Source organism: Strigops habroptila, chromosome 4 (assembly GCF_004027225.2).
Source record: "Strigops habroptila isolate Jane chromosome 4, bStrHab1.2.pri, whole genome shotgun sequence".
Lineage (NCBI taxonomy): Eukaryota > Metazoa > Chordata > Aves > Psittaciformes > Psittacidae > Strigops > Strigops habroptila.
Window position 1 is genome coordinate 83158125 of NC_046358.1, and position 20843 is coordinate 83178967.

Consider the following 20843-nt stretch of genomic DNA (forward strand, 5'->3'; position numbering starts at 1 on the left):
GTCTCCATGTTCTTGTTGTGTCAGCAAAGCAAGCACATAAAGAAGTTCACAATGCATTTAACATTTATCTAAATTACAACACCAAGTATGAGTCTGATTTTTGCTCTAAGCAGAGCTGAGGGTCAGCTACTGCTACAGCTTAGTTGTGGGGGTGACATTGAGAATTAAAGGAATGGAGCTTTCAAAAAGAAAAGATCATTCTGAGCAGGAAACGTAGGCATCTTGGAAACAGGTAGTTGGGGAGAATGCTATGGCTTCATATAGTGTTAACTTGGATCTTTTAACAGATCTGGAAGTCATTCTCTTGTGGTAAATGCAGATATTTGTTGAAGATACTTGTCTAAGAAAGAGGTTAACTGTAGCCTCTGGCAAAGCTAATCCTCCTGAAGTAAAAAATCATGGCCTCTGACATCTGATTTCTAACCTTCTTGATACTTCTAAGATCAATAATTTTAAGAGAAAAAGGGAATTAGTACAAATGAGAAATTGCTGATGCAAGAATGCATCAAGAGGCCAAACCAGTCAAATTTTGGTGGTTTTCTTCAAGGTGGGGATTAGTAGGATCAGAGAGAGATGATGATAGGGAAGGGAAAACATTGAGGTTCAGAGGTACTCTCAAAGAGTATGGATTTTGGAAAGAAGTTGAACTGTAATGGATAAAGAGGATGGGTCTAGGTTTTAACTCAAAAGCTAGAAAGCAGGTTGACTATTAGATTCAAACAAGGAAGGTGTGTAATTTACTGTCAACTGGTGTGGCCATGGAACTTGGAAGTTGGCTTGAAGAAGGAAGGATTGAGCAGGAATATGACAAAACCCAGAAAGATGTAGGCACTCCTAACAGTTACACCAATTTTTGTAAGCCTTTTTACAGACCTAAGAGAGGAGAAAAAGAAGTAAATCACAAGCAAAATCAAAACCAGAGAATGATGGTGGTAAATGCTCCATCCCTGGCAGTGTTCAAGGCCAGGTTGGACAGAGCCTTGGGCGACATGGTCTAGGGTGAGGCATCCCTGCTCAGGGCAAGGGAGTTGGAACTAGATGATCTTAAGTTCCTTTCCAACCCTAACTCTTCTATGATTCTATGGTACATAGGCTAGGTAAAGGAAATCTTGTTAATCAAACAAGAGAGGAGACCTGGAGGCTGTGATCATCATTTAATGCTGGAGGCTGCATTGGTCATAAACAGAAGGAGGCAAGGTAGGGTTAGTGACGAGCTGATACCATGTTACCCTCACGTGCTTAGTGTGTGCATTAATATAAAATGTTCAATTCTGTTTCAAAACCTTTCATCTCAAAAATCCTAGTTGTAAAGCAGCCTCTGAGATGATTTATTTGCCCCATGGAAGTCTAAACTTGGAGGAAAAGGCTCAGCAGTCCATTCTCTGAGCCTTTTGTGTGCTGACAGTTTCTGAAAAAGAGGGATTTTGCTTTAGCGTGTTATGAGAACATAGAGGTAATATTTTCTCTAAGCAGTTCCTTGTTCTGTAATGGTCTCTTCCTATAGCTCCCTTGAGCAGTTCTGTCTGAACATTTTGAAAGAGATTTTTCTAGTTGTCAACACTTGGGTTTCCTTGGAAGATGTCTGTGTTTTGAAAAGAACTTTCTGTTTACAGCCCTTTCCATCTCAGAGCTTTGATCCTAGCCCTAGAGGGCTACAAGGCAGAAGAGTGTCTTGCAGCTGAGCCCACAAGTCATGTCTTCTTGCTTCAGAACTTTGATATCAATGTTTTTGGTTTTGAAAAGGAAAGATCTTTGTTTTCCATATGAAAATCAGCTGTCCTGTTGCAGGAGATGAATTAACATTTAGCTCCTTTCTCAGACACTGATGCATTCCAGTGCAGTGTTCCCAAGTAGAGCGATGATAAATGTCAGATTTGGATATCTGAACCATATCACTTTGCATTATTATAGATGTTGGGTTCTTTCAATATGACAACTAAAAGCCATGAACTCTGTTTCTTGTGCCAGTGACCAACAAGTAAAAGCAAGAGGAGTGTTTTCAGCATGTGTGGAAAATCATCTCATTATTTTGTGCTTCCCTTTGCTTTTCAATGTTTTTTTCAGGTTTACAAGGCCAGAACATCTAGGAAGCAGTGCCAAAATCAAATGTAGTGGTTGCCATAGCTACCAGGAATCTACCAAACAACTCACTATGAAGAAGTTACCCATCGTGGCCTGTTTTCATCTCAAAGTAAGTTCACAGGGGGCAGACGAAGCAGAGGATGTGTATTCCTCTCTGAGAGGATAAACTGAATTCCTGGACATATCTTCTGGCTTTCACAGACTAATCTTGTATGATATAAATTAATATAAAGAACAGCTTGCATGCCCAGCTAGATTTTCTATTAGGATAGTATGACATTATCTATAATGTAGCTTTGCAGTATGTCTGTGGGAACGCCCACTGAGCAGGAATCTAGGAAAAAAAAGGAGGGCCAGTGCAGTACCTGAGCCAGTGCAGAAACCAATCTCCAAAACACTTACTCATCTGCATGGTAACATTTTTACCTCACTCTTCTACTGGAAGAATGCCACAGAGGGAACTCTGGTGTGGAAGGAAAAGCGTGAAAAAGTTGTTGCAATGGAGAAGGTTTCTTGTATCTTCCCAGCTGTGATGTAGTTTTCAACCATTTCCAATCCAGATTATGTCAATGCAGTGATGGGGAGATAATGTCATAGCTGGTGCCCCTCAGATAGTTTAGCCCTGTGCAATTTATGTCCTAAATATTAAAAGTGACTGTGGTGCAAAGTAGGCAGCTATAGCAGATGACGAAGCAGATGATGATTCTGTCAAGAGGCAAAGGGTCCTTGCAAAGCAATGCCACAGGCCTTTGTAGAAGCAGCCATCATAGTAATTTAACTGGCATCTTTGATCTGCTTGAGTTGCTCAGATGCAGACCTCTAAGGTCCTGAGTGTCTCCTGGGACAGAGTGACAAAGTCCTCTCATTGCTAGGCAGCAACTGATGATAACTCACCTCAGCTCTTACTGTGACCAGTGTTTTAAGAAACTGCTTACCTGATGATGATACTAATGTCACATGAGCTATGTAAAGAAAAACAGCGTTTTATCTACAACCACGATGACTGGAAGCAGACTTTTAAAAGAGCAGCCTATATGCTTTGTGCAAATGAACGCTTGTATTGCTTCTCTTTCCATTTGGGAAATGGTAGATTGAAAGAACACATTTACTCCAGAGACTTCATTCAGTTGTTCAATTCTTACATGGTTTCTAGGCTTTGAACTTCTGTAAAACACCTGGATGACTTCTAATAGCATTGGAATGAGACCTTTATCTTTTAGCTGTCATGGCAAAGTGCATGCTAAACTTTGCTGTAGCATCTAAGCTAGGTCAGTATGTTCATACTGAAAAATCTAATGATGTGTGTAAGTGTAATGTCATGCTCTCACTGAGCAAGTCATGGACTGTATGCAAGAAATGATTGTAGTTTGGAATTGTTAAATTCCGTAGCACCTCTGTATCCAGCAGAGCAGTGATTTAAAATCTGTTTTCAAAGTCTGGCTTGTAGAGAAGCTTGTTAATGAAATGAGGTCTTGCCATGAAAACAGAATGCCATAGGTCTGTATTCTGCTTCCTACTGGGAAGAGGTGTTACAGGTAGAAAGAATTCCCTCTCCTGTAATTTACAGGCTTTTTCAGGCTGTTTGGGACAATCATGCTTTCAGATGGTCATCCCCATATACCAGCAGTTGTTCAGCTGCATCTTGAGTATTAACCATGATGATATGCATTGTTACATGCCAAACATAGTAGCCAGGCTGGAAGAGATAGCACAGTTCTTTTGTTCTTTTTTGGCTGTGATCTTCCTGAAGAGCATTCTTGTATGAGTAACTAGAGGTTTTAGGAGTGCCTGGCTGGCTGCTTGGCTTCTGGAGGGAATTCTGGGGGTGTTGGGCTCTTGGGTTTATCTTATATTTATTACTGCAGAGTAGTTGGCAAGATACACCCAGGAGATGCTGCTATCTGTGGGCAAGGCAATGTGGATGTGCCTAACCCCTTCCCTCCACTCAGTTCAGTATTTGTGCTATCCAAAGTGACTGAAGATTTTATGGGTTTTTTTGGAAAACAAATGACTTTTCCTTAGTGATTGTGTTGTCCTGTCCATGCAAAATGCAAATTTAATTTCATGGGTTACAGTACAAAAAGAAACACAAAAGATAAGGATTCCAGAAGTCTCAGCTTTCTGCGGCTGGATCTGTTGCTAGGGAATTGTTATGGCGCCACAATTGGAAAATAATTAACTTGAAGTGTAAATAGAGCAGAATTTCTGAGAAACGGGGAGAGAAGCTGCCTTTAAATAGAAACTCATTCATCTCTTTCTGGTATTTGTTCCTGTTTCCATTTAATGTGCAATCGAGAAGATGAGGAGAGGATGGTGGGGATTGCAGGCTCCTTTGGCAGAGGGACAAGGCTTTTTTCTTCTCATATTCCATTTTTGCCTCAATTTGAATTGGTTTTCTTGTGTAGGCTTGACTCCTGTCACTTGAAATGATTGGATGGGTGGATTAAGTGTGTGAATCTGATGGCAAGCTCTCATTGTCACCAGTTCTGTGCGCTAGTGTAGGCAGCAGCCATCTATTTGAATAGCGCATAGTACAAATGAAAACTGGTTTGGGTAAGGGCTGTGTGTGCTCTGATTAATGTATTTTACTGTCAGTTGGGAATAAATTTATATGTATAAATATTAACTGTATAAATATTAAGGTAAACAATCTATTACTATATTTTCCCCCCAACAAGCTGTGGTTTATTTTCCTGGTAGAAATGTGTTGGCATTTACACGGGGGTTCCCAGTCCAGATAGTTGGTAGAAAAGATCTGGGGATGTCCCTGGACTCCTGCCTGCTAATATGTTTTCATGTTACTGTTCCTAAGCTTAGGACATGTATAAATAAGACAGAAAACGTTGCCTTTCTCTAAAGATAAATTCATTCCTCCACTTTGTCTCCAGCGGTTTGAACACTCAGCCAAACTGAGGCGAAAGATCACTACGTATGTCTCGTTTCCGCTGGAGCTGGATATGACACCATTCATGGCTTCCAGGTGTGTACCAAGTTCAAAATCCCCCAAAGACCTGGACAGAACTGTTTACCAGTTCATACATGTGCAGCATGAAACATGGAACCTCCTTGAATCAAGGTTATAGAACAGTATGTATAATGATCCTTCTGCTGTAAGCTTCTCCTTGAAATGTGTATCTTTTCTAAACTAAGTTTTAGATAAAAATAATGAGTTTTGTGTGCTAGAAAAGGCTTGATATTTAAACGTTTTATATATATTTATATATTGTGTGTTCTGTTTCTGGTTGCATGTTAAATTTAGAGTTCAGTTCCATCAAGCCTTCAGATCTCTGCTTTGGTCCCACCACCTGAGTGCCCACCCACCAGTCACCTTGTGTAATTAAGCAGACTAGGCATAACCTGAAGCCTACCCTCATATTTCTGAAGTTATAAAATCCCTTCCTCTTTATTCCTGCACACACAAAAATTGGGGTTTTTTGTTTTATGCCTTCAACTTCTGTTCAGAGAATGCTGCAAGAAGAAAAAACATAGTCTAGATTAAAATAGCTGTTTCTAATTGGTATTTAAACAAACAAGAAGACTTCTCCCACCCCCACATGAAAGACATGACATTTATATCAATATGCCTTTATGAAAGGAATTGAACAAGCTAATGAGTATTTGTCAGGTATTCCATTCAAATATACAGGAGGATATTCAGGTATAATTTAGATGCTTCTACCAGGAGAGAAAGGAGACCCTGAAATTCTATTAAACAGTCTTTTATTAAGAATATGTGGTTTATTCCAGTATATTCTGGAGATTTTGATATTTCCCTGTTCCTCTGTGGTGAATTCTCCCTGGATAGAACAGGCTCTGCTGATGAAAGGTATCAAGCATAATGGAATATAGATGGGAATAATCAGCAGGCATAACTCAGTAGTCTGAATTTCATCAGCTGTGAAATCAACAGCATAATCCTATTGCTGCTGCCAAAACACAAAATGAATTTACAAGTCACAGCCAGGGTGATTGACCCATCACAGGATAAAGGATTGATGTAATTAGATATTTTTCCAGATTTAAAATACAAATCTTTTCTTAACCTCTTTTTAAGCTTTTTTGGATAGGGCATTTGACATAAATAAATCTGTATTTGCAGCACTGAAGCCTTGACCAGGAGGAGGAATGATGTTTCTTATGTAGCGTTGCTGTGAGAAACAAATAAAGCATCGTTAGCATCCTAATCAGTCCTTCTCTGCCACTGAGCAGCATTGTGCTTTTCAATAAGGACCTGCATTCTGCAAGGGGCTGTGTCATGTAAAACCTGGGTTTGGGAAGCCACTGCTTTAAGTGACTGGGATTTTTGTGTGTGTGTGTGTTGCAGTAAAGAGAGCAGAATGAACGGGGCAATACCAGCAGCCGACGGATAGTCTAAACAATGATAATAAGTAAGTGGTACATTCCATGACTCCTATTGTGGAAGGTAGTTGGCTTCTAGAAGGGAGATACACAGTCTGCTGTATATCCTGCAGTGTGAAGTGCATTACCATATTTGACAGCACAGTAAGTCTGAACTGTTGCAAAATAAAGCTTCATTCATTACAGCTGCCTACCCTTTGGTGCCTTCGTGGCAGTTGATTTTCAGATCCAAAGGTGATAACCCCAGCAATGGGTCTGTGAACAGAATTAAAAGCTATGGTTACAGTATTAAAGGGGATAGGTGTTTCCTTTAAATAATCCTGTTTCAATTGCAATAGCAAAGGGAGTTCCAAAGGCCTGAATGAAAGTTTATAGAACACTGACACTCAAAGTCCCAAGAGATGACTCCAGTAATTGTGGGTCTTTTGGTCAGGTATTGATTCCAGACAGAATAAATGATGGGCTGCTACGGGTCATGCTCAAGAATGTAAAGGAAGTGTAATTGAAACGAATATCCACAGCTTTATGGGAATAGAGGTGGTCACACAAACCTTATTAAAAAAGAAAGATAAGTTTGCTGCAGTCATGTGCTGATGTTGTGTGTTAAAATTCTTCAAGGCACTTCATTTGGCACTGAATGTTTCATTAAGAAATGGGAATCACACAATAGATAGATTTAGGAACTACCTAACCAGGTCTTGGCACAGTTGTCATACAAGCAGATACCAGGCTGGTGTTATTTGTGGCCCTATAGCAATTGATTCATTAGATGTATGGTGTTAAGTAGTGCTAGCAAAGATCTGAAAGAAAACCCAACAGATCACTGTTGAGGTTTGCGTGTGTCTTAAATTGGAGGAGTTGTTAACAGTGAAGAAGATTAATGAGAGCAGAGGCCAGTAAACAGCTGGAGCAACCTTAGAACCCTCCACTTAGGACTAAAGAGCAGTGCCCATCCTAGTTGGATTAAAGGACTCTACTAGGAAGAGGGTGAGTTTTTAAGTGGCTCTGTAGAGAGTCAACTGAATGGGTGTCTTGTTGTGGCACCACAGTGTCAAAAGAGCTCTGAATTTTGATCATAAATAGAACAATGCCAAGTGAGATTAGTGAAGTTATTTTACAGAGTTTGTATCTCAGTTTGAGGACAGCATTTTAAGAGAGTGGAGAACATATGAAAAAGAGCTGCTAGAAACATAACCTTACCTTAGAACAAAAGAGCCAAGGACTTCAGTATCCTTCTTTGGAATGGAGATGTGTCTGCTAGTTTTCAGGCCAGCAGGCGTCTGAAAGCTGGAAATTGAAGCTATATATATTCAGGATTTCAAAATAGGTACAGACTTTCCAGATTAAGGACAATTAAATCAGTGCAGCAATTTATCACTAGAAACATCTCAGATTAGCTATATTTAAGATTATCTCCTTCCCCAAAACATATCCATATCCCCAAACAGATATGTTCTTTTGGTTCACCAGAGTAACTAACTCGGGAAATAGAAGGTCAAACTGGATACTCAGTGGTCCTTTCCATCAATATTGATCTATTTTAGAAGAAAAATCTTTGGTAGCCATTATTGGGAAAGGCGATGGCTGTCATCAGCCTGGAGGTGTTGCAGTAATAGCAAGGCAGAAAAGAAAAACCATGGGTTTTGTCCCTGGGCAAGGATGTCCTCTTCCCAGTAAATGTTAAGAGCTGGTGTTTTATTGATGGATCACATCCTTTACTATTGCTACACGTGCTTATGAACATAAGCTTTTGCCTGTCTTTTCCTCCTTTTGATCCACGTATTCATTAACTCTTTCCTGTACCAGGTATTCCTTGTTTGCAGTAGTTAATCACCAGGGAACCTTGGAGAGCGGGCACTATACCAGCTTCATCCGGCAGCACAAGGACCAGTGGTTCAAGTGTGATGATGCCATTATCACCAAGGCTAGCATTAAGGATGTGCTAGACAGTGAAGGGTAAGTTGTGAACTGGAAAGGGGAAAGGAAGGGAAACTTGGTTGGATTTTCCTTACTTTCAGTCAAAAACCCTTTCAGCATAGAGAAGATGTAATTTCTGCCTTTGACACTCTAATGTCTGTCTCTGTGTATGTATGTCAGTGCTTCCTTCAGAGGGTTGCTTTATAATCCTGGATTTGTGGAAAGAAGAGGGGAAGGACAAGGGACATTGTTCCATTATTTAAATGGTGGATACAAAGAGACTCCCTTTTTACAGGGAAAAAGACGAGGGGTGATGGGTACAAGTTACTTCTGGGGAGATTCCAAGTGGACACAAGGAAACCTTTTCACGATGAGAACAACCAGCCACTGGAATTATCTCCCCAGGGAAGTGGACACTTAAGAACTGGCTGGACAGGGTGCTGGGACATCTAGTCTGGATCATGCTTTGCCTAGAAAGGTTGGAACAGATAATCCTTGATGTCCCTTCCAACCTGGTGTGCTGTGATTCTGTGATTGATCAGCTGACTCTGCAGTGTCTGGAACTGCATTGGGTAAGGTTTGGGAATTCAGAGGGGTAGTCTGCAAGGGGAGCACCATGGTGTTCCTCATTTGAGAGAAGCACTGGGGACTGGTGCATGTTTCAAGAATAAGGTAAATTAAAATGAGAAGTCTTCATTTTGTATTTTCAACTATGGACCTGGTACTAGAAAGAGAAGCATTTATTGTTCTCATTTAATTATTCCTGACATTTCCATGGATTGCTGCAGGCACAGATGCTCAGTTTGTCATATTTTTTTTTAACAGATTTTCCTATTTATTTTCATTTTTAAAACTTCAACCAGGAAGTCTAGTGTGAGGCATCCCTGCCCACGCAGGGGGTTGGAATTACATGATCATAAGGTCTTTTCCAATCCAAACCATTGTGTGATTCTATGACGTAATCCTGTCCTATAATACCTGGATTTTAGTGTTAAATGATTTGATAACTTCTGCTTTGAAGTCAGCAGCAAAATGAGTTTGTTTTATTTCGTCAGTAAGTGGCCAGCTCCGGTTCTCAGGTGGGATATGTCTGTGGAAGAAATTGCCATAGGCAAGAAGGAGACAATACGCGACACAACTGTTGCCCATCCGTCTCATCCTCCTGGTTTGAGCTCTGGCCCATTTCCCCTGGTTCAGCTCCAGGCTGACACTAAGGAGATCTGCACTGTACAAGGGAAGCTCCATAGGGCATGAGATGGAAGGATAATAATTGGAAAGTCTCCAAAGTGCTTTGATGCATTTTAAGAGGATCAGGCAGTGACACTGTGGCGTGTGTAGAGATGAGTCCACTTCCCTCTGGCATATAACTGCTTGAGGGCTGCGCTCCCTTGTGTAGCAGTACACATAAAGTAATTAAGGACAGGAAGAATTCCATCCTATTAAAACACCAGATTTGAGTACAGATTGAGACATGAGAGATTTGATTGGGACATGTGAGTCTTCCCCCACGTGCCTGGTTCTTCATTCTTCTTCTGGAACAGTAAATGGCAAATGGTTTGCAATAATCCAAAGTGTCTGATGCTTTGGTAATGTGACTCCAAAGCAACAGGTAAAGCACCTCTGTTGTGTTTTGTGTCGTGATACTGTTAGATGGATGCTCCCTGTCTGGGCACCAGCACATCCAATCTTCCAGAGCTTTCAGGTCTGGAAGCTAAGAGGATTCTGTACAAGAAGAAGGTTTGACTGATGTACAACTGTTCAGCTTCCTGAGTTGCTGGTGAAATTATGTCAGCTGGCTTCCCTCCTCCTCATCCATGGTTACTGTAGGGAGCTGGCATGTCCCTGGAATCGCTTCAAATTGGAAAGCAAAACAAAATTAATAGCCTTCATTTCTTATGATCGCATGAATGGAAGCACTAATCTGCTGTGGTGCATAGCAGAGAGCTGAAACTGTACCTCTGCTTTCTTGCAGATATTTGCTGTTCTATCACAAACAGTTCCTGGAGTATGAATAGCCTTATCCAGCAGCTTGGCAGATACAAACAAGGAAGAAAATAAGCAAGCCTTCTGAATCGACACACAAACCTACCTGAAATAAAAAGACCCATTAAAAACCAACTAGCACTGAGCTGTAACAGGACCTACTTGACACTGACTGAAAGCCTGGCGGAGTAAGGAATGAACAATGTTCAACGTGTATGCAGTCCTGCAAGGACAGAAAGGGGGGAAAAAAAGAGGCTACAGTCAGTCACTTAACAGAGGAAATATAAAACGAAAGGAATGCTCGGGGTGGGGGAAATGGGAGCAGAGGAGTCCGGGCACTGGTACATCTCCTATGTTCCTCCAACATGTGTGTGGGAAGGCAAAGGGTTCTACCCTCATCTCCATAAAGCATCTTCTCCATTTGGTGCTTCAGCTCCAACGACCAATCATATAACAGTTAAAAGTTAAATCCAAGCCCATTTTTTATGCATATGGGTCTGAAAGCAGTAGAGTGGAGGAGGAGGGGATGACACAACTAAAGGACTTTGCAAGTATCTTTTTATTTGTGAATTTTAGTTATTAAATAAATACAGTATGAAACTATTAGGCTCTTTCTTTTCCAACAACCATCAAAGAAACCCTGGATTGTGGAACTGAAGCTACAGCACTCAAAACAGGTTTTCAAGCATGCCTGCTTGCACAGGTAATGGTTAATGCCATCGGACTGCTCATCAAAAGCATCAGCACAGATTCTTTTCTGTTTGAGCCCTTTTTTTTTTGGTTTCGTTTTCTATAAATAGCTATTTTCTTAAATTTTTTTTTTCCCTTTTATTCCCTTTTTTTTTTTCCCACAAGAATGAAATTCATAAATGCAAGCATCAGTAAAATGAATGAATTGGCGTGTTTATACTGTAAGAGTGGTCTTGGTTCTTTTTCTTTTTCCTAAATCTTGTGAAGAAGTTTGAATTTGTCAAAACTGCTTGTTCTGTTGTTGCTGGTTTTGGTTTGGGCTTGGTTTTTTTTCTGTTCCCTTGCTGCCTTCCAAAGGTTTCTATCTGACACAGGAGAGAACTCGAGCATTGAAAACTGTACCATCTGTTGGAACCGGCTGCTGCTGGGGGCAGCACTGAGCGGTGGAGCTGCTGCTACTGAGCACTTCTGCAGTGCACTCGGGCTTTAAGTAAACAACACATTTTCCTGCTATGTGCTAGGCTGGTTTTGGTTCCTTGTATCCTCCCACATGTATTAACTCCTCACTTACTCCTCCCTGCAGAATCACAGCCTCCATATCTGTAACTTGCAGCACTGGGTGCACCAGCTTACTCTTGCTTTGTCACAAACACAGGTTTGCTCCTGTTCTGCTCCATCACCACGTTGGCTTGACAAGATGCCAGCAGTATCCACCCCTGTGCTGTGTCTTGCTCTCGGGAGGCTGGACTTGAATTGCAGGCTGTGAGAGAAATCCTTAAGAGCTGAAAAGAGCAAAAATAGCTTTGTGCTGCCTTCTTCTGGGGCTTATAGAGAGCTATGTGTAGAGTTGGGTACTGTATAGATGGGTGTAAGAGCAACACCAAAAAGGTCATTGAGCTCCAGACAAGCCTTCCAACTTTACCACTGGTTAAAACAAAGGATGTGCCTTAAGCTTTTAGATTTTGTGCTCTAGAAATGAGTAAGAGTTGTCCAACCTGCCCGAGTCAGAGGTGGAAAGAGGTTTGATAAACAGAAGAAATAGGAGGAAACATAAGAGAAAGGAGTTTTGTTTTTAAATGAGCATCTTACAAGAGCTATGTTTGATTTGTACCCACGCTGGAAGAGGGCAAGGCAGTTCTGTGCATCAAGAGACCTCTGCGACAGCTTGCACCAGGGAAGGAAGAAAGGACAACGAACTGAAGCACCTTGAATACCAAATCAGACATGGAAAACGTTCCGTATGGTGCAGGAGATACCTACGGCTGCATGATTCCTGCAGGAGCAATCCCATACTCTCATTTGTAACCCATCTTTCCTTATCGTCACGCTTGAAATCATGTTCGGTTGTAATTGGGTGCTGCAGGATTTAACCTGAGCCTTCCCGTGGCAAAATGAAATAATGGCTGGAAGAATGCAGATGGAGGAACGTGCTCCCATGGGACCGGGGGGGCCCTGCACCGCAGCGTGCAGATGCTCAGCGCCGCTTTCTGCTCCCTTTGAATAATGCAGCAAGCTTGCAGAGGAAGACAAGAATCAGCCTTTCATCATTCCAGGGCTGCTCCCACCTTGTCCTGTGCCGGAGGAGGAGTGCCACCACGCGGCAGATGGGCTTCGCCGTGCCGGGGATGCTGCTGCTTTGTGACACCCTGGTCTGAGCCTTCGCCTGCTCTATGTGATGCTGGAGCCTGAGCTAATGAATCCTGCTTCCCACTGACATACGCACGACCACCAGAGCTAATGCAGTCTGCTTTGTTAATCCTTTAGGAACAAATGGTTTAGGGATGAGGCCAGCCATATAAATCAACCCTCATGTTATTTCTCCCAGGGCTGTGATCTGTGTCACTGCACCAGCGCAGATGGTTTTCGGTGGGACATTTCAGTGCTCTGTTTCTGCTTTCAAAAGCAGAATTCCTGGTGTATTAAAAGCTCTTTTTCTTCTCCTCCCCGCCACCATCATCCCACCCTCCCTCCCTGAATCGCACCGGGCATGTTTCTATTTCCAGCTACAGTAAATCAGTGCAGGTTGCTAAAGGAGGAGAGAGAATATTCCCTCCTCTTCCTATAAAAATGGAAGAGGAACTGCTGTCACAGGAGCAGCCCTACCCCTCGTGATGCTGCTTCTCTAACAGCCTCCTCTTACCCTTTATCCCATGCAGTTCATACACTGGTTTATTCCCAGCAGAACCAGTTCTTGCTGTGCAGCAAGATGCTAACGAAGGGCTGATGGAGTTCTGCTTCCCCAGTGCAGAGCACAGGGGAAGGCTTCAGCTGCTGACCCTCTTCATCTCAGGGAGTGGTTTGGGGTTGGCTTGTGAATGTTGAGGTTTGGTTTTACGCTGGCACAGATTGGGCTGTTGTGAGGAAGCATCTGCAGAAATTACTCAAAACAAAGGCGCGTGTGGTGATGCAGGCTCATGTTGGAGGGTGTTCTGTTACCTACCAGCAATGAATGTGCAAATGGGGAGCACAAATAGCCAGAAAGTTGCTTTAGTTACAGTATTTTCTTGTCCCTCAGTCACTCGACTAGAGAGAAAGCTTTATGTGATGCTGGTGCGTAATGAAAGCCTGAGCAAAAGCAGAGATGTGGAATTGGTTACCCCCCCCCCCCCCGTGGATGCTCTTGCTTAATATCAGTGCCCTTAATTCCATGTATTTTAACTCATCCCAGCTTATGTCCCAAACTTGCAGTGTCTCTCTAATATAGGAAGTGGTGGCTCCAGGTGTGCTCCATCAGTGGCTGCAAATGTGATACCAAATCCATTGATTCCTCTTGGTTTCTGTGGCATCTAAGGTTGGGACCCTGTTGTAGTTGCTCCATGTTACCGTTTCTTTTACATGCTAATAACAGTAATAGTTATATTCCCTAAAGGAGGGGAGGGCATGTCTGCGAGGGGGAGCAACGCTCCCCTCTTGTGTATGGGGGCTGGAGGGAAGGACTGCCCCATCCCTGGCAGTGTTCAAGGCCAGGTTGGACACAGGGGCTTGGAGCAACCTGCTCTAGTGGAAGGTGTCCCTGCCCGTGGCAGGGGATTGGAACTGGATGAGCTTTAAGGTCCCTTCCAACCCAAACCAGTCTGTGGTTCGGTGACTTGGTTTCTGATGACAGCCCCATCCCACCATGGGCTTAGTGCAGAAAGCAAGTGACACTGCTGGGTGCCAGTGCCACACAGGGTGAGCTTGTGGCTGGCTGCATAATGGCTTTCTTAAAAGCTTTCTTGTTTGAATAATTGATGCCTCTAGATCCTCCAGAGATGCCCTAATGGCAGAGCTGGTGGCACATGTTCAGTCATTTCTATGCTATTTATAAATAAGGTTCTGAATCTCCTTGCACAAGTAGCGTGGCTGGGAGTTCCCATGGGTGACAAGCGCCTGTCCCTGGAGGTGACACCGGAATGTCCCCAAGGCACCGGACCTGGGCTGAAGCCACCGGTCCCTGCAGGAGCTCCGTGCTGGGAAGGGGCAGCGTGATGAGGCACCACATCTGCTTATGAGGGTTTTCCTTCTGGAGCCCCTGTCCTCGCTGAGAAGGAGCAGAGGCTGAGCAAGCAAGTGGAGACTAAAGCATGTAGGAGATGAAAGGAAGAGGAAGAGTAAATGCCAGAAGATGGAGACAGGGCAAGAAAGAGTAAAGCCAAGTGGAACAGAGACCAAGAGGCTTGGGGAAGCTGCAGTAGAGATGTCTGCACAAAGATGCAGGTCGAAGAGAAGCTGAGGCTGAGGAGGGGTGGGAGGACGAGGAGGAGTTGAGGCTGGGTATGCATGTAGGCCATGGTGGCTGCTGGGGCTGAAAGGCTTCCAGAGACTTAGAGGAATTGGGATGCTGATGATGCTGCGGTATGTGGGGCTGTGGTGTTGGAGATATGAGAGCTGATGCTGCGGGGCAGGAGGCTACAGGACCAGAGACCACAGGAACGGGTGCCTTGAGACCGGGGACACATTGGCTATGTGAGAGGAGAAGCAAAGATGGAGTGGGAAGCCAAGAGGGTCTTCAGGTTGAGAGGGTGGAAGATAGAAGAGGCATGAAGGGTGAGAGGCCCATGGACTGAGGTTAGGAAGTGATGGGTGTGAGGCTCAGCCAGTGGAAGCTGCTGCTGTTGCTGTACCCTGCCGGCAGCTTGCGCATGGCTGAGGTCTGCGTTATGTTCTCTGCGCACATGGGTAAACGCTTGCTCTCCCCATTACACTGTGGGCTGGGGGCTTTCAGGGCTCACCCATCGTGTTCAGGAGACCCATCTCAGTAAAACGAGGTTGCAGTTTTGACATGGCTTATTTTCTCCCCTGCGTGCAAATGCAGGATGATACAAAACTCATCCCTTGTGCTACATTAGGATAAGGACTGTGCTAAACAGAGGGAGGAGGCGAAAAGCAATACACAAGGACAATGAGATGGAGAATTGCCAGGCTTGTTCCTGGAGCATTTTGCCTCATGTGCCAACTGTGGCACCAACATGTGGCCTCTTAGTCCTCACCTTAAGCCACCTCATGCTCTTTCTTATTTAGTGGGTTTCATGTGGTCCTAACACCTTTCTGCTTTGTGACCAGACATCACTCTGGCTTTGTCATGGTCACCCTCCTTGTGGTGCCTTCTTTAGTGATAAGAAAACATTGACATTTGAAGAAATATATAGTATGGAGGGGGCAGGTCTGTATAACTTTAATCTGCTTTCTCCAACTGTCTACTTTCCAGCACTACTTTGTGCATATATTGAGTCATGTTTATTCTTCCAAGTCTGAAGCTCTAGTTTTAGACAGTGGAGGGGAGGAGCTCCTACCAGGGGTGATTTCTCACCAAGCAAAACATGCCTGTGCTCTCCTTTAGTGAAAATGAGAACTTCAAGTTACGTATTGAAATCCATAGTTTTCCATAGTGGCTTCCAAAGCCAGGTCAGATAGAACCTTCCCTCAAAGCAGCTGTATCTGTAGCTGGTTCATCACTTTTACCAGCTATTTTAAGTAACCCAGACCAGATGTACATAAATCCAGTCTTTCAGAAAGTTCTCAGCCTTGGATGAGTTTTCACATTTTAAACCCAGTTCCATCGGGGATTTGGTGCCTGTCCCATGGAGCATCATGTCCTGTCACAAAGCAAAGCCTCTCTGTCACCCATGGCCTGTCCTCCCCTCCCAAGCAGCGTTGAAAGCTGTCAGACGACCTTTCCATGTTGTGTCTTGCCAAATACAATGTCCTGTAAAGAAACTTCTGTTGAAGTCAGAAAACTATTCTTGAGAGCATGGCAGTGGCATTCCATGGTCATTATAACTTCCATGAGTAACTTCTTGGGTGTGAATCCATGTTTGAGGTGCTTACAGTTCTGCTTGCAATCACTTGTGTGGCACAGTAGAGTTTTCGAGCAGGGAAAGGTGTGCTCTCCATGGGGACACCACAGTCTGACCCTGACTCTGCATCAACAAGTGATGCTGATGGTGGAGCCAGGATGAAGAACCCCAATGAGACATCACTCCAAATGACTGGGATGCATGGAGGAGTCTGCAGAGGTCAAGTCAGAGGATGAAGGCACTGCTAAATGGGAAGAGACTTCTATCACTGGGAGTGCACAAGAATAAGGAGAATTCCCGAGTGAAAGAAGACAGCACTATCTGTAACCTACAGCCCTTGGGCAAAGACTGTGCTGGGTCTGCCGGTCCTGGAAGAAGCTATTACAGTCACTGGAAACGGAGAGTGAAGCAGCTGTGTCCTGGGGGCAGAGGGAGCATCCTTCCTTCCTGCCCCTGTGCAGGCACATCCACATGCATGGATGCATGGACATCACACCATGGGCGTCTTCTCTTGTGAAGGAGAACATATGATTTTGAAGTGGCCATCGTCAGGGCTGGGAATGGCCCCAGCGCTTCCCGTGCTGCAGATCCCGCTGTGAGAGGGAGCAGCTCTTTCCCCAGTGTGACAGGAGGTGCTGTGGCACGATTTGGTCTCTTGTACAGCAGAGCCTTGTCCAGGGAAGCAGAAGCCACAGGTTTCCACCGGCTCTGGGACCCTGCAGCCGGTGGATCCATCACCAACACTGCCTGCTTCCACCAGATGATCTGTAAATAAACTGTATTAGCTTAAAGGGATTTAGGAGCAGCTTTTCCCTAAGGAATGCTCTGCAGAGCTGCACCAGGGCTGGTCCTGCAGCTGGAGAGGACGCCCATCTCCCACCACTCTGATAAAGCCCATGATGCTGCATTGTCTGTAATGCATCACCTCCATGCCCACACCTAGTCCTGCCACCCTGGAAGGTGACATCTGGGGGGGGGGGACAATTCGGAAGTGCCTTGAACAAGGAAGCTGCAGGTTCAGCATTAAGCATTTATAGTATTTATAACATCATACGTAAGTTGTCTGTTCATTACAAGCTGCTTTTGTAGCATATGCAAATGCAACAGTGAGAGGTGCTGGAGCTCCAGCAATGGGACAGGCTGGCTCCAGGGGCCCACCATGCTCTGTGAGCTGGCCAAAGGACTCTGCTCCATCCATCTGGGACATGATAAGCAGGAGCATGGAAAAACACACAGTAAATCTCTTTGAACCTGGGGCTTCTCTAAAGAGTGAGTGCTCAGTGTCAGCATGTCCTTCAAGCAAAGCAGACAGGAATGGCTTGAACTGCAGTTCTGCTGGAGGGGGGCTCCAAGCAACACAATGGCTCCGGGGCTGCTTCTCTGTGGTTTCTGACATCCAGCAGGACTGGCTTTGAGGTGTACGTGTGTGAACATGGTTGTGTGTGCAGACATGGGTGAGTAGACAAACTCTTTTTGTAAAGGCAGGGAAGAAGAGGAGGAGGGAGAATAAAAACATCATTTCTGATGTTGTGGCTGCCCTATCCCTGGCAGTGTTCAAGGCCAGGTTGGACAGGGCTTGGAGCAACTGGTCTGGTGCAAGGTGTAGAAGGGGGGTTGGAAATACATGAGTTTTAAAGTCCCTTCCAACCCAAACCAGTCTGTGATTCTATGATGTTGGCTTACTCCACGTTATCCTTTCCCTATCTTTTCACTTTAATGCAAAGACTTGTGACTGGAGCCTGCCCATAACTGCGCTCCCCATCCTCTCCCAGTGCCCGCAGTGCAGCCAACGCTCACCTTTGGAGGAGTCCTCCCTGCGGTGGCAGGTCCCAGCGCTGTCTTGGCAGGAGACCCCCTCTCCCTTCCTCCGCAGGTGGGTCCAGCCCAGGAGCAGGGAGCAGAGGAGGGCGCAGAGGCAGAGCCCCATCAGCAGGTACACCACTAGCCACGGCTCCTGCTCCGCGTACGTCTTCTGCTCCAGCACAGGCGCCGAGGCCGGGACCGGGGTGGCCCCCAGGACACCCGCTGTGGGCCAGGCAGAGGTGGGTGAGCTGAGAAACCCCTTCAGGTCCATGCTTCATGCTATGGACTTTCCAATAGGGAAAGTGCTAATAGAGGCACTCTGCTTGGGAAGCATTTGAAAGCAGCCACACGCTGCCTCCGTTCGCTCACATTTCTTTTCCATGGTGAGGTAAAGGAGATCCCTTCCCACATCCCATTCCCCACCCTCCTTCCTTCTCCACTGATCATGTCTCAATGCCAATGTGGGACTTATAGATCTCAGGGACAATAACCCATCCCCTCCCCAAGGGCTGGAGGCTGCTCAGCAGGGGGGAAACACGACTGATGGTTCTGCCCCTGGCTGGAAGAGCCCAAGGATGGGTCTGTAAAAGGGAAAACACTCTGTATGGTGAGAAAATGGGAGAGGGACGCAGTGAAAGGGCAGCACACAAACACATCACACCAGGATGAAGAGAGGGGGATTTGCTGCCCTTTCCCTACCTTCAGTCCCATAACCTGGCTCCTCTTCCAGCCCAGTCCCGGGGGTCCTGCCCCCCATCCTCTGCCCTCAGCACATCCCTACCTTCGCAGGACGGGACGCACTGCTTGGGGTGCTGCCCGCAGACCGTGCTGCAGTTGATGCAGTTTTTCAGGAGCTTGTCGTAGTAGAAGCCGGGTTTCCTGTTGCAGTCCATGGACTCTGCGCACAGGAGAGAGACAACACGGAATCCTGAGCACATCCTCCTCCCCTGCCATGTGAGCATGAGGCTCTCAAACCACCATCCCACCACCCTCAGTGCTTGGGTTCATGTGAGGATGAGCCTGGGGCAGCTCTGAACAAACTCCAGTGGGTGCTGCTGGTGTTGACAGCATCTCCAGTGTTCACAGGGGAAGAGATCCATGGGATCTATGGTGCTTTTGGCTGTATAATGGATACTGGGGTGATGTAGCTGCATGGAGAAGGGGTGGGATGCAGCTAGACATGCAGCTGTACCCACCTGCAGCACGCAGCTCGTGCTCGCTCCTCTTAGACCTGGCTCAGCACCAGGGATGGCATCTCCTATCCTCAACAGGGAGATGTGACTTGTCAGCACGCATAGGGCTGGGTCCCCTCTGCCCTAGGACAGGGTGCAGCAGTCCCAGACTGAGGCTGGCTGGGTTGGGAAGGGGCCATGCACAGGCTGTGGTCAGGGTTTGGGTGCAAAGTGCATCCGTCTCACCTCTTCCTCCCTACCTGTTATCACTGCACCTTGGTGCCTGCCCCAGCACAGCTTTGCAAACCTACAGCTTCACTTATCATTGTCCGCATCAACTCAACTTGCTGTATCTTGAGGTCATAGAATGGTTTGGGTTGGACAGGACCTTCATGATCATCTAGTTCTAAGCCCTAAAGTCCTGCCTTTGGAGAGTGCAGTGTCGCTGATGGGGGATAGAAGTGTTAATGCAGCTCTGGGGAGGCTCCCCGTGACCCCGGAAAGGAGCAGTACAGAGATAGGGACAACCTGAACCTGCTCTGTGCTGAGCTGGTGCATTCCCATCACTGGGAAGCTGTAACATTCCTCAGTGGATTGGCTCAAAGCTCCATTAAGCTGAGCTGGCTCAGAGCTTGCCCCGTGGTTCATCCCAGGGCCGGATCCCCAGCCCCATCAGTGCCGCTGGGCGCAGGGGGAGCCGCACTCACCGCACAGAGCCGCACACCTCCTCACGGCGGGGCGCCCGCACACGAGGCTGCAGGGGATGCACTGGCAGACGAGCGTGTCCCAGTACTGCTGATCCGTGCAGTTGTTCATGGCATCCCCCCCGGCACGCGGCCCATCCATGGCTGCGGAATGAGAAGCACTTAGGTACGGAGTGGCCTGTAACCACCTTGTCCCTTTGCAGGGACCTGCTCTGGTCCTTGGCTTGGGCAAAAGCACACCCCAAAATCCACTTCAGGCTTAGCTAGTGATAACCCCGCATGAGCACGTCCTGTGCCAACCCCAAGGGACACGCAGGGAGAGCACACTGGCTTATAGGTGGCTTATAGGCTGTGCCCTGAGCATCTGAGGATGGACACATCTGCCTGTGGGTGTAATAGAGTGGGATCTGCTCCTCTTTACCTGCTTCCCTGACAATCACAGAAACACACCAGAATGATCACTGGCAACGTCTTCTGGAACAACTTTGAATTCTGGAAACTTCTGAATTCCTCTGTGGCATCAGGGTGGTTCGTGTCATCCCGTGCGTAATTTCTGACACCTCTCTTCGGTGTTCTGGCATCATAATGAAACCCCTTTTTGATGTGTAAAACTCCCCAAAGCAGAAGAAGGGACATGTCTCTGTGAGAGCTGTAAGCACTGGTTTAACCACCGCCAGCTGCAATGCCCAGGGGTGGACATGCCCTTGTCCCTGTGAGGAGCCATTGCCCCTGTGCCCATGTGGGCTGGGTGTGATGCCAAAGGTGCAGAGAGGAGCAGCAGCAAGATCCAGCCAAGAACTTCCCCTTTTAGGAATCATCGTCCTATTAAGAATTTACTTATTAGCAGCTGAAATATC

General features: G+C 45.8%; 2 protein-coding genes across 2 annotated transcripts; one reads left to right on the forward strand and one right to left on the reverse strand.

The window, feature by feature from the left end:
• Positions 1 to 2065: 2065 nt before the first annotated feature.
• Positions 2066 to 10945, forward strand: LOC115607619 (ubiquitin carboxyl-terminal hydrolase 22-like). The gene is made up of 4 exons (XM_030485116.1): positions 2066 to 2191; positions 4971 to 5062; positions 8248 to 8397; positions 10331 to 10945. Exons 1-4 carry the CDS (start codon positions 2153 to 2155, stop codon positions 10371 to 10373), a joined length of 324 nt encoding a protein of 107 aa, XP_030340976.1. The 5' UTR covers positions 2066 to 2152; the 3' UTR covers positions 10374 to 10945.
• Positions 10946 to 16797: 5852 nt separating this feature from the next.
• LOC115607465 (tumor necrosis factor receptor superfamily member 13B-like) lies at positions 16798 to 20128 on the reverse strand. Its single transcript, XM_030484786.1, has 4 exons — positions 19990 to 20128; positions 18892 to 19008; positions 18105 to 18332; positions 16798 to 17072 (listed from the first exon to the last, which is right to left on the reverse strand). Exons 1-4 carry the CDS (start codon positions 20126 to 20128, stop codon positions 16798 to 16800), a joined length of 759 nt encoding a protein of 252 aa, XP_030340646.1.
• Positions 20129 to 20843: the final 715 nt, after the last annotated feature.

Excerpts from the sequence above, each read along its gene's own strand:
- LOC115607619 (XM_030485116.1), top strand. The coding sequence starts at position 2,153 with ATGAAGAAGTTACCCATCGTGGCCTGTTTTCATCTCAAA. Across the intron at positions 2,192-4,970 it reads TGGCCTGTTTTCATCTCAAA|CGGTTTGAACACTCAGCCAA; the intron begins GTAAGTTCACAG and ends CTTTGTCTCCAG. Across the intron at positions 5,063-8,247 it reads ACACCATTCATGGCTTCCAG|GTATTCCTTGTTTGCAGTAG; the intron begins GTGTGTACCAAG and ends TTCCTGTACCAG.
- LOC115607465 (XM_030484786.1), bottom strand. The coding sequence starts at position 20,128 with ATGGATGGGCCGCGTGCCGGGGGGGATGCCATGAACAACTGCACGGAT. Across the intron at positions 18,333-18,891 it reads GTGCGTCCCGTCCTGCGAAG|CGGGTGTCCTGGGGGCCACC; the intron begins GTAGGGATGTGC and ends CCTGGCCCACAG. Across the intron at positions 17,073-18,104 it reads CAGGGAGGACTCCTCCAAAG|ATCATCTGGTGGAAGCAGGC; the intron begins GTGAGCGTTGGC and ends GTTTATTTACAG.